This window comes from Lemur catta, chromosome 2, assembly GCF_020740605.2.
Source record: "Lemur catta isolate mLemCat1 chromosome 2, mLemCat1.pri, whole genome shotgun sequence".
NCBI classification, from domain to species: Eukaryota; Metazoa; Chordata; class Mammalia; order Primates; family Lemuridae; genus Lemur; species Lemur catta.
The window spans coordinates 107109140-107123191 of NC_059129.1; the positions used below are offsets into that span (position 1 = coordinate 107109140).

Sequence of the window (14052 nt, forward strand, 5' to 3'; positions counted from 1 at the left end):
AAATAATTTACAGATAGAATTATATGATGTCTAGGATTTGCTTCAAAATAATAATGTAGTGGCTGGCTGGTGGAGGTAGGGGTGGGAAGGAGAAAGTAAGGATGAGACAACACTGACATGTGTTGATATACCTTGGAATCGGGTGATGGTACCTGGGGGGGTACCTGTTTTCTATACTTTTGTAAATGTTTGAAATTTCCCATAATAAAAAAAAATTGAGAGGAAGAGAGAAGAAAGAAATAGGACCCTGAGTACAGGCAACTTTTTCAAAGAGTTTTGCTATACAGCAGAGGAGATTCATGTGCAGTAGTCAGAGGGGAAGTGGAGTCAAGACTTATTTTTGAGAGTTAAGAATATTGCTTTTATTTGTTTCCTACTGCTTGGCCTTCCAAGAAGAAATTAGTTCTGAAAAATAATTTAATTCTTTACTAACCATAATTTAAATTATAGTGGTGAACTGAAAAGAGGTCAAGAATTTTTATAAGAAATCAATACCCATATATCCAATTTCAGTTGAACCCACAGAATACTTAAGTAACACACACATGATAAACTTGCTAACATTCTTATTATTTTTCAATATAACCACAACCATTACTCACTCTTTCTCATTCTTCAAAAATATACTTTCAGAAACACTGTATCTGATAACATTGATTGAAAATTCTATGTCAAAGTTATAATCTGCTAATATAATTGACTAACAAAATACTAGCGCATGACAACTAGTAAATTTGGATTAAATGTTAACAAATGCCTGAATCAAAAAGAGGAAAAAGCAAGGAAAATTGTCTTATAATTCTTGTAGGTACTCCTTAAAATCAAACTTTCAACTCATTGGCCTCTTAGTAGAGTCATTATTAAATGTTTTCCTTAATCCCCACTGTACTGATTTTTTTTTTTCCAACATTGGTGGCGACGCTAACAGGTACAGAGTTTTTGTGTTGCAACAACTACGCACAAATAAATAGTGAGCAGGTGAATGTCTGTTTCTATGGTTTCTATTTACAGTAGAGAATAACATTCACAGAGATTGTTTGACACTTGCTACTTTCCTTTATAATAGAAATTATTTTCTTCTCCTCCCTTATTCTTATCCCTATTCTCCTCCATCTTGTCCTAATTCTATTTTCTTTCTCTTCATCTGACTTTCTTTCTCATAGAATCACCACTACCTCTAGGGTCCATTGAAAATTACTTAATTTCAGTTTTCCATTCCAGGATAAGTGTCTGGGGAGAAAAGGAAAAAGGTATTGGGAGAGCTGTCTGCTCTTTTTTGAATAAGTTTGAGCAAATACTTTGTTTCTGAAAATAGATCAGCAACTTAAGAAGAAACAACAAAGTTTTCTTCTTTGCTTAGACAAAGCCTCTTTCCAGGACAAATCCTTCAGTAATAAGGATAGTTTGCTCCCCTCTTTCATCAGTGGCTGAGATCCATTAGGTAAGATAAGCTCCAGGAATGCAGTCAGCCAATTACTTGGGTTGCCCTCAGCGAATATACTTACTTTCTGCTGGCTCAAACTAAAACATTCATTATTTATACTCTTATTTCCTTAGAGTGGTACAAAATTATAGCAATCCAAAGTGGCTAAAATATGTCAAATGGATAACTAAAAATATAGATTTAAAAAATAAGTCGGGGTCATTTTTCCCATGATACCCCCTGTACAAAAATAAATCACTCAGTGTGCTCAGTGATCTGTCAATGGCCAACAATGCAGTTAGAAATGTTAACACAATATACTTTTATTCATTTATTTATTTCAGCATATTATGGGGGTACAAATGTTTAGGTTACATATATTGCCCTTGTCCTCCTCCCCAATAAAATGTGGTATATGTATGCCATGGAGTACTATTCAGCCTCAAAATACTTTTTGAAATATCTTATCTTCCCAGAGCTACTGAGCAAAGCTGGGAGATGTTCTTCCTTTGCGTTTGAGGAAAATTAGCATCTGTGAAGTTACTTTCAAAGTCAAACAAGTTGATAATATTTCTTTGAAAAGAAGAAATGGTGTTTTGTTCATTAAGTAAGTGAAATAACTTTACAACATAAATATCGTCCATTTAACTGTAAATGTGCAGAGTTTAGATGAATTCAATGAGCTCTGTCCTAGAAGTCAACATTGTAACAGCGCAGAAGCTTATATAAGTCTTCAATTTATATTCAATTATTTGTTCCTTTAACTCCTCAAAAAGCAATTTCATATTCTACATGTGAACATGCCAGCAGAATAAAAGTTGATTTTATTTTTAATATTATTAACATAGTATTTCTTTGACTATTAAATCAACATGCAACGTATATTTAAGGTTTGCCCTAATGGAGAATGTCAGGCATACCCAAATGTATCAGTGCTTTCTTTGTGAGACTTTATGAATCACTTGGAGCCAAGTAAAGCTATTAACTTACTCTAATTCCCTGCAGAAGCCTTTTGTTTTACCACCTTGCCCATACAGCCAATTTTCTATTAGCAAATGTAAAAGATTTTTTATATCACTATTAACTTGCTTTAACTCAATTCATTTTTAGGTCCCTGAAGTCTCTTACTTGGTTCCACTGTCTATATGATAGGTATATGTGTTTTTGCAGGTTGTTTTATTTTTACATTGTGAAAGATAAGCAGATAATTTGTATGATATAAAGAAGATAGAATAAGGGAAGAAAAGGGCTTAATTCACTTTCAGTGTCAATGATTAGCATTTTATTTTCTTCACTATGGACCCAACAGTAAAGCATGAGTTGAAAAGTTGCATCTGGTAATAGTCTCCTTAGTGTAAATGCTTACATAACACAAATGCAAAAGCTCTAGGGATAGGTTTTTAGATGTAATTAAAATAATATAAGCATAGAATCATGAACCTCCCTCTGTGACAACATTTGTCTGACTTATTTCCATACTTGGTGCAATATCCTCACCTAGTCTTTCCTCAACTAATTCATGCTATTATCGATCTGCTCATCAATCCCCTTTCTCATTCTCTCTAGTTTGTCACACACTCTCACTTCATTTGCTTTCCTTAAACATTAGCTTATCTTTTTTTAGTTCTGTTTATGGGATCATCTGTTTATTCCTTATATCTCTTTTTCTCATGTTTATTAAAAACCCATCCACCTTTTTAATCCACATTTTAAACTATTTTGTCTCCTTTTTCCTTTTGTCTCTATTGTTTTCTCCACACCGTGTATTTCTCCTTTAATGCACCTGGGTCTCACTTAGGGTTGAAGGCCCTCCTGAGGGCATTTTCCTGTTTTGTTCTACAGATCAGGAGATGACAGGAATGCATCCTACACAGCTCCACAAACACACAAATGAGGAGAAAGGGCAGGGAGCTTGGGTCAACTTCCCCAGCAGACAAAGATGTGCCCAGTTGCAACTGAAAAGGCATGTGAGCCATGAAAGCAAACTGGGAACCAGATGAGAGAGTAGTGAGAGTAGATTTCTGTCCAACATTCATTAATTGTGATTCTATCAAACAACCTGTCATGATTGGCTTAGAATTAGTCTACCAACCAAGCTCAGAAAGACAATTAAAATAATGTATTCTTTAATCAGTATATAGATTAAGACATAAAATCCTTTCTTCTTTATATTTAAGTTTATAAAATAATGATAATTATTTTAATTATCTGATCATTATTTATATATTAGAGTAGATTAAAATAAGACCCCTACAAAACTCAACATATGTTCTATAGAATGGGATTTTAAAATGATTTTAAAAAAGAGTGAGAGGAGGAAGAAAATATGACAGACTTAAAGTCAAATAGAGTTATTATGAATAAGCATTTAACTGGGCTCTAAGCTTCCTAGTAGCTAAGAATAAAGAAAATTGTGATGTGTAATAAATTCTTAGTATCTGTTATAAGCAAACAAATCAATTTTTCTCAAGAGAAATAAACCTTAAACTTTTGCCCATACTAATTTTAGAACAAATTTTAGAAAGTTCTTATACTTTTTTAACATGATTCCTTTTGGAGTATCATAAAACCTACAACCTCTTATCCTGAAAACATCATACGAGTTTCATATACATTTTCAGAGGATTCATGAACTGTCTCAAGTCTATCTTTGGAACCTCTAGGGAGTTCATCTGCAGATTAAGGACTCTTGTCACTGGAATGGAGGTGGGGAAGGTCTTAAAAGTCATAGACAGAAATTGCAAAATCCACTGATTTTTGTCTATCTTATTTATGTTAGGAGAATAATATTAAAGGATAATTTATCAAAAATAATTTTTGAGGAAGGTAGAGTCATGGATATACTTAGTCACAACATCTATATTTGACCTCATGGCAAGCATACTTGCTATACTTTATTTTTCATGGCATAAGTGTCTTCTAATAATTTTTTAAATGGTCTACAGAAGTATAGAAACTACAATACTCAGATGAGTAAATCAAATAGCAATCCATTTATTACTTCTTTAAGTTTATTAAAATATACCTTACCTTTTTTTATATTTTACTAACATACATGACCACATAATCTATTATTTGGTTTTCTTTATTTGTGGACTTTATAAAAATAGAATCATATTACATGTAGCCTCTTGAAACTTTTTTCCATGCAACATTATGCTTCCAAATTTCATCTATGTTGTTGCATATCACTCAACTCATTATTTTTACTAGTTTATAATATTTCATAGAATAAACCATAAATGATCCCTCTCACATTAATGGAAATTTGGATTGATTCTAGTCTTTTGCTATTAGAAATTTAGTTGCTATGAACATTTTCTGGGAAAAAAGTTTTACTCTGGAGATGGAGGCAGGGGAGGAATTCATAGGCCCATTTTTGTAATAGTCTAAGTCTTGGGCTAGCTGGTTAAATGGATGTTCATTAATCATTATGCTTTAAAATTTATCTGAAAGTTACACATATTCTTTTGTATTTATCCAAGATATTTTTAAAAGATGAAAAGTTTTAAAAATTGATGAACTAAAAAATTTTGTATAACTAAAATTTTGGAAAGTGGATATCCATGATTTAAAAGATAGAAATTTTGTTAAGCACCAAAATTTCCAAAAGGGAAAAATTATCTGTTGGTATTCCTTGGTCTCACTAATTGTCATGTAAGTATTTTGCTTTCTATCACTTAATCAGGACCTACTAAACTGACAGCACGACTTTTCAATTCCCTAAATTACTGCTTTCCTAAGTTAGACTTTTGATAAGAAATAACACAGAGTTCAAAGTGACTCAGCATCAAAACCAGTATCTTCCTGTTTTATCATAAATGATTGCATAACATAAATATAAGTTATTAAGTTACTTTTATATTGTTTTTATCTGAAACATCACTGTAATCGCTGTATTATAATAGCCTGAGGCTAAACAGAGGAATACTCCACAACCATTGCATGACAAAGAAGAAAACCAGGGCTTACCTAACCCACTCCCCACCTGTTTCCTAGGAAAGTGCAAAGGGACCATGTATTGCTTATGTATATAAAAGATTCCTTGAACAGGTGGATCTAAGTGCATTCTTTTTAGTTTATAAAATAGTTCTAATAGTATACCATAGACATAACATATTAAAAATGTAGATACAAGGTGTATAATTAAATACCAAAGTATTTTTAAGGAACTGTTAATCCGACTCAGTATTTCCAAGTTCTGACCCTGATACCCTCTAATCTACTATCCTATATATGTTCTGTGAAATTTCCTTTACAGATACACTTCTTTATTTTTTATTTATTTATTTTTTTGAGACAGAGTCTCGCTCTGTTGCCTGGGCAAGTGCCGTGGCGTCAGCCTAGCTCACAGCAACCTGAAACTTCTGGGCTCAAGCAATCCCCCTGCCTCAACCTCCCGAGTAGCTGGGACTACAGGTGTGTGCCACGATGCCTGGCTAATTTTTTTTTTTTTTTCCTATTTTTAGTGGAGACGGGATCTCGCTCTTGGTCAGGCTGGTCTTGAACTCCTGAGCTCAAGCTATCCTCCCACCTCAAGTGCTAGGATTACAGGCGTGAGCCCCCATGCCTGGCCCATACTTCTTTAAAAGTTACATATATTTGCTGCCTCTACTTTGAGCCCTAGGACTAAGCTGACTCTTCCCACAACATGACCCCAAAATGTGGGAGTATAACACCCAAGAAAGAAACTCCGATAAACTTTTCTTATAATTTTGGTTATACCAAATTGATGGAGCTAAAGATGAACCCTCAACTTATTCCAAATGCCAAATATCCAACCCACCAGAGGATACTGAATATCTATCAACTTAGATGCCCTTGAGAGGGTGAAACGTTTCGTAAATCCCAACCAGACAAAGTCCTTTAGAACCCTGCAGACTCTGCTCAGAAATGGACACATCTGGGTTCCACTGTCTCTTGCTTTTGTTTTCCCTCAGCTCTCATTCTCAGAATGGACCTAAGTCCCATATGTGAATCCGAATCCCTACCACAAAATCCTTTTCTATGGCTAAACACAGCCTAAACCTCCCAGAGCAGAGTCCCAGCCAGAGCAGGCAATTCCCTTTTATGACTCTCTCTTTCCACTGCATGCCATCACCCATCATTACTTTATGAAACTGCTTCTTAGTGTCACCAATAATCCTCCAGCAAACCTAATGGTCTTCCCCTCTTCCTCATTACCTTCACCTTTCTGTAGACTTTGACCCAAAACCTCCTTTTTGACATTCTATCTTCTTGCTTTGAAAAAGATGCTCTTTGTTTTTCTTCTCATTTCATGAATTCTTCTTCATTGTTTCCTTCAGTGGTTCTTCCTCTATATATTAGTTAGGTTTTGCTTCATAACAAAGATTTAGTTAGCTCATAAATCTAAAGGTCAACAATTTGGGATGGGCTCCACTGATATTAGCTGGGCTTGGTCATGAGCAGCTAGTGAGTCAGCTGGGACCTGTAGGGCATTTCTTGACACAGTTTCTCATCCTCCCGGAGGCTGAGTTGGGTTTTTTCATGGTAGTCGCAGAACTCCAAGAGCAGTTAAAAAAAAAACAAGCCTCAATGTGCAAGCACTTTTGAAGTCTCTGCTTTTGTCACATTCGCTACTGTCCCATCAGCCAAAGCAAGTCACTTGGCAAAGCCAAGGGTGAGTGTGGGAGGAGACTACCCAAGGGTGTGGATGCAAGGAGCCACAGATGGGACAATTACTGCAATTTACACGTCACACTTACCTAAACTGTTGATATTTCTAAAGATTTGATCTTTGCCCCCACTCCTGTTTCTTGCCCTCTTGCTCTAAGGTTCTTATAATCCTTGTGACGTCTACAACACCCCATGATTTTTACATTACTGTGACCTCTAAAACACCTCTGTGTGAATGACTTCAAAGTCCATTTTTACAGAATAGACTTGTCTCTTTGCCTTGATTTTTGTGTCTCTAAATTTCTCCTGGACATTTTCATTGAGATGTCCTACCAGGACTTCAAATTCAACATGAACTAAAATCGATGTATTCTTTTCCACTCTGCTTCAACCATTCCTCCCCCAATAAAAATTATTATAGGAAATATATTTTTCTTAATGTTTCATCTGGTCCCATACGACATATTTTTTATTCCAGACTCTTTCTCTTCTATGTCGAATTTATAGTTTCACCTCTACTATTTACCAAATAAGAATAATCAAATCTATTTAAATTTTAGTTTCAATTTTCTTACCCTGAAAATAGTGATAAGAAAACTTGCTGTGCAGAGCTATTGCAGGGATTAAATTAGTTTTGTATGCTTAGCACATTGAAGATATTCAAAAAGACTTAGGAGGAATTCTTTTTGAGTCTTCATTCATGAGATTGTTCATATCTCTGTATTTCTCTTTTTTAACAGTGCTACAAATCGAAATTAAGTTCTTATAATCTCATGCCAAAAAACTCTGGAGCAACTTCCCTACTCTTCCCTGGTTTATCTCTTCTCTAATCCATTTCCACATCATCATGGTCTTCCCACATCAGACCTCCATGCTACAACCCAACATTCAAATGCTTTCTAACAAAAAGCAGACACAACAAGGTCATTAAAAGGTTAACTTTAAAATTAACAAATACTTTTCATTTTTTGAAATTATTAAATACATAGCAGTTAGATTTTTACAAAATAATGTACACTTTTAAGTACATGTAATTGAAGTTTCTTGAATGCGCCCTTATTTGATTGCAGGTACATTAATGGGGCCTTTTAACATGAAAAGGTTGCCCACCCCTGTCTTACGGCATTTATCAGCATCTGTCCATGCTAACTGAGAAAGTGAAAATCAGTGCGGACATCGAGGACCTGACCTGGCATTTATGGCTAAGCCTTGGTGTCCTCTGTTGAACATAAACAATCTCACAGAACATCAACATCAGACAAGGCCACTCTGTGACCATGATAGATCAAGACAAAAACAAGATCACTCCATAATCATGTCTGAATGCCCACAAAAACAGGAACGTTGTCCAACTTCAAAAATGATCAAACATTCACCCATCTTGGTTCACCTGAGTGACTGATGTTTCTTGACCAATTACAGCTTTAGCCTTGAACTAGTCTTCCCTCTTTCTCTATAAGATTTATTAAAATACCCAATTAAACATAAAATACCGCACTTCCTGATAACATCTCATCCAAAGCAATGCCCTGCTTTCTTAAACTTTCCCCCAAATCACACCTCAAAATCTAATAATGAGGCCTTTCTGACACTCTCTTACTGAGGTTCTGTACTCCATGCTGTGTGGTCTCCTTCCCTGCAATGAGTAATAAACCACTACAGATATGTTCCTGGTGCACTTTCACTGAAGGGCATTATCATAATATTCTTGATTTATTACTCTTGTCTCCTGAGATTATAAATTCTCTGGAGATCACTGTCATATTAATTTTTGTATCTCCCACTATACAAAAAAAAGTGCCTTTAATAAAGTAAATATACACAAAAAGTTTGTTGAATGGATATCTGACTCCCACAGAAATTATTTTCTTCAATGACAAGAAATGGTGAAAAGACATTGGAGAAAGAGTGTTCAGAATCCTGCTTCACAAAAGTGCAACTGGCACTGTCTGGAAATGATTCTCTGGTAGTGACTTTGAAGGCAGCACAATGCTGGGGCTTGCAGGACGGTGTCTTGGTATGTCATAATTAATTAATATTCAGAAATGGCAAAAAGATATATGTGAGATTAGGATAGCATTACAGTAGCTTTAAATCTATCAACAATACTGACCCTTCAGAGGAACCTTGTGGGATTTTCCTGACTCATCCAAATCATGTTGTCAATGTGGTATGCAACATTTTGTTAATGAAAATGCTTATTGTTGATGTATTATTCTAAATGTCTTTCAAATTAGATACCTAGCATAAAGTTCAAAAGTTCCTATTAATTGCATTTCTTGAATTACATTTTCATTTTACCCTTAAAAAAAGCACAGAAATCATTTTTAAAAATCTCTAATTTAAAATTTAGTCTTAATTTAAAGGCACTATAAAATATGCCAGGTAAAAAAAGAAGTCATAAATAAAAACATTAAAGAATCTGACATACAAATTGACATCCAATTTTTAAACAGAAAAACATTCAACTAAAAAACTTCGTAGAAAAAAATGACGTTGTGACAGACAGATACTACACAAGGGATAGTGTATTATAGTATCTGAATTTAGCCAAATAAGCAATAAGGTGGGTAATAGAGATCACATGATCTACATTAGCATCTATGCATTTTAGCAAAATTCTTCTGTTACATTAATCTTCAAGGAAACAGCCACACAAACTAATACTAAAGTTGCAGGCTTTGGGAAAATAGCTGTAAGAACCCCTGAAACACCATTAAAGTTGCAATTAATCTGCATAACTACTTTCTCTCAAGAAACTGGCCTAATCCTTTCAGAGCTAAGAAGTGCTAAGAATCCACATTAAAAATGGGAGTCAGAGAACGCTGCAAGAAATTAGTAGTTAATTAGCAAGAAAACTAGTAAAAGAAGATATAATTATATTTGATAATATTTCAGAATGTAACACTGAAAAGCTATTAATATTCAGTATAGAGTCAAACTTTCAGCACATATAAGCTGAAAAATATTTCATATACATAATAATTAGAAATTATGTATGTTGAACATAAAAACTGAAATTACAAGGCTGGCCCCACAACATTAATTTTGTAAATTAGGTTTTGGTTTGCTGTCCATTTAAAGCTCTATCTAGTAATTTCCCTACTTTGAATATAACCATGGTATAATTTAATATGTGTATATGTGATTTTTCAATGTCATTTCAATGAGATTTACAATCTGTTCCCGGCTTGATATTCATTCTACATTACAAAGAATATTTGAATCGGTCTATGATCCTTAAGTATTTTCTCCCAAGACGTGGATTAGAGCAACTAATTTCTGGGAGGCTGGAAATTATGTTTTAATGACTGTGAGTCAAACCAAAAATTAAGGCATGACAATTCACTGAGAAAAAAATACAAAATGGCTTATGCTTTTAATGTAGATTTTCATGGTAGGTAATAAAGCAACTCAGAGAGGAACAGTTGAAGAAAAGAGGGAGCTGTCAGCTGCTCTTTAAGAGACCCCAGATCTGTAGATAAGCAATCATTCATTTACCCAACCAGTGCCTATTATGCATAGACATCACGCTAAGCTCCAGAGTAGCAATGGCTCCCCTTGCCACCCCCCTGATCCACAGCTTGTACTCCTGCGGAAAATAAATTAGCAATAATGACAAAGGATGCTAAAGGCTCTAAGCAGAAACACTGAATATAGTCTAGAAAGTCTTGGAGGGAGGAGCAAACAAGGTGAGACCTGAAGGATGAGTCAGAGTTGGCCAAGAAAAGAAGAGAAAGGAGAGGGTTGCAGGCAGAGAGAACAGCCTGTCTGAAGACCAACCCACAGGTGAAGGAGATTATTGAACTATTAATGACTGAAAGATGCTCAGTGTGCAGCACAACTAATAAAGGGAAAGAATATTGTGAGCTCAGACTACAGTGAGAGTATACAAAGTATGATTCATTTAGACAGAAGTAAAAGAGGAGCTGCCAACTAAATAAAACATCATATTTATTAACCCTTATTATGTGTCATATTCTCTACAGTGCACACTTTCTGCAGAGTCTCATTTATGTCATATAACGATCCTATGAGATGGGTGTCATGTCATTCCTGTTTTACAGATGAGAAACTGAGGCAGAAGAGTCAAATAATTTGTTCAAGGTCACACAGCTAAGTTATGACAGAGCCAGATTCAAATCCAGATCATCTGAGCCTATATTCTGTGTCCTCGAACATATCCCAGGCTAGGTCAGTATCCCAGGCTAGGTCAAAAAGGGCAACCAGCATTATAATATTACCATTGAAGTCATTTCAGCAACAATCACCTGCCAATTTCACTCTCATATAGCAGGGAGGTATGTTTCAGTTACCGGGTTCTTGCCGGTACTTCCTCATACTTTCTAGGCAGATTTTTGGAAATTAAGAGGTGTAGTGAGGTAGGAAGGAAAACTCATTACCCAGCCCCCAGAGAGTTGAGAAACAAAGTGTGGGTTTGTACTACTCACGGCTCTGCCTGTAGGCTCCTGTCCTCAGCCACATAGTTGGAAGGAATATAGCCCTGTAGTTGCTGGCCGGAGCCCTCTCCCCTTTTCTCCAAGTGTCTGGCAAACCACCAGCCCTCGTGGGAAGTGTCCAGGACTTGCAGTTTGTCGCCAGCACGGAAGCTCAGGTCCTCTGCGGTCCGAGCCTGGTAATCAAATAGAGCCACAAAGTAGTGGCTGGTGCTTCTCTCAGGCTCCTGCCTCTGTGACCGGGGAGCAACAGGGGAGCAACGGGCCCCTGGATTAGCAATCACCACTGGCTTGTCTGCCTCCTGGGACAAGCAGGGCAGACAGGGCTCCAAGTAAGCCCAGATTCTCTGCCAGACGTTGCCCATGGTGCCTTGGTGTGGAGAAGAAGAGGGAAGCTTCTCCCTCTCCTCCGAGTCTCTGCAAATCCACTTTTTCTTCCTCCACCAGGCAACGCTGAAATCAGCGCCAACTCGCCATACTTTCGAGAGTGTGCAAAGTCCTGTTTCAGAACAGTCCAGCAAGCCCTACCTGGGGAGACTCGCTGGTTTGCTTTCTGTGTCCGCAGCTGCTGCCCCAGAGCAAAACCAAGTGGGAGCTTGGCAGCTGCTCAGTGGGAAGATGTCTTTTCTTCTTGTCTGCCGAAGAATCCCACAACAAAAATAAAATAAAACGAAGAGGGTTTTATTTAGACAGACATCGGAGAACAAAAAGGTGCCATCTTGCCTTTTGTCCCAAGAAAAAGTTAAGAAGAGAAAGGTACTAACTCCAGGTAAAATCTCCACACCTTGCCTTCGCCAGCACCTATCTCTCTGCTTCAAGTCTGTTCCTGTCGTTAGAACAGTCCCGATGGCTCTTTCCTTTTTGCTAATGAATAACCAACCGGCCGAGTCTATTGCCTTTAACATCCTGAGCTACGTACAGACTGTAATAATTTCTCCTTACTTCCTGGTTTCTTTTTGTCTATGATCTAAATAGGATTCCTGTCCTCTTTACCCCTCCCTTCTCCCACACCCAAAGTAGTCCAACCCCTTATCAGGGAGCCAAAGGGTTAAAGCAGCCGCCAAAATCATATCCCTTACATTTCATTCTGGAGAAACAGGCTAGCCCAGGCAGCTTTTTTTCTTGCTATGTTCTCAACACAAAAATTCAGAGCAGAGATTTATTTTCCTTCACAAATATGAGTAGAATTGTTTTGCCACCAGCAGGGGAAATAAAAAAGGCAAATTAAAGTGTTTAGGACAAAGGTATTGTCGCCTGACACAGAGCAATTGGGAAAGAACAAGTCCCTCCCTTTTTTCATTACCAGGAATAGATTTTAATAGCCTCAAAGTATATTCACAGTCTGGACAAGTAAGAAAGCAGCTGACTAAAACACTGAGAACCTGAACCACTGCTTTTTCCCACAGACATTTAATTTTCCATCCTTCAAGTAGGATTTCTGAAAAACATACACACTGACACACACACACACACACACACACACACACACACACACACACACACACACACACACACAAACTAGGTGGCCAGTAGAGAAACAAAGAGTAGAAGAAGGGCTCTTCATGTGCTGCTGTGGAGGCTCTCTCTGCTAAACTGTCACCTCAGGTCTATACTAGTTCTTACTAACCCTGTTGGCAGGGGCCCAGGAACTAATGAGACTTGAGACCAGAACAGCCATCCCCAGGCAGGCAGTGGGTCTTGCTTGACTTCCCCCAGTTCAGGGCAGCTGTCTCACAAAATGTGCCCTGGATCACAGGAGTAACCGGGCAATGAGTTTGGGCAATTTATACTACTAATAGTAATGAGCATTGCACAATTTTTTATGATGTGTCACTTGTTTTTGTATAAGACGTTTATTTAAAAGTTTCTCTCTTAAAAACAATCTTTCAAAGTGTTGTCAGAGCCTTGAACCTGGCTAATCTAGCCCCAGTACAATTTCAAAACTCCTTTTTCTAATTTCCAAAACTCTTTTTCTAATTGCAACTCATTTTTACTAATCGGAATAATCAAACTCAAGAAAAAGGTAAAAAAAAAGAAAAATAAAGAAAGACAGAGGACCATGGCTTCAGCCCCACCTGCTATTACCTTGTGCTAAAATCAGGCCCTAGCAGTGGACAATCATTTGGTTAAAACAAGATCTTACATCACACTCCCAGTTTCTCCCATTGTCTTTAAAGTCAGAATAAACGTGTCAATTCAGCAAGAACAGAAAAGCCAAATGCTGAGCCAGGTTTTTGTTGTTTTGTTTTGTTTTTTAATGACATGAGATCTAAAATAGAATGTATATATAACTCCATATTACACAAAAAGAGAAAATAGGTAACATCAAGAGACCATAAAGAATATTTTGTTCCACTGCCCTGCTCTTCTATACTACCTGTACAAAGTCTTTTCTTATTTTCAATAAATGTCAGACACTACTGAAAAAGAAAAAAAAAAGGATATTTTGTTCCAAACACAATATGTATCAAAAAAGTGTAGGATTCTTTCAATGCCCATAAACAGAGCCACAGATGCTGAGACAGCTACATGATC

The 14052-nt window shown here is 36.6% G+C and overlaps 1 protein-coding gene across 1 annotated transcript in view; it reads right to left on the reverse strand.

Annotated features, from left to right (window-relative positions):
- FRK (fyn related Src family tyrosine kinase) overlaps positions 1–12426 on the reverse strand; it is an 84945-nt gene extending 72519 nt beyond the window's left edge. The window contains exon 1 of the mRNA XM_045544213.1: positions 11512–12426. Within this exon, the coding sequence (XP_045400169.1) occupies positions 11512–11882 (371 nt within the window). The 5' untranslated portion in view covers positions 11883–12426. The remainder of the gene's footprint in view (positions 1–11511) is intronic.
- Positions 12427–14052: the final 1626 nt, after the last annotated feature.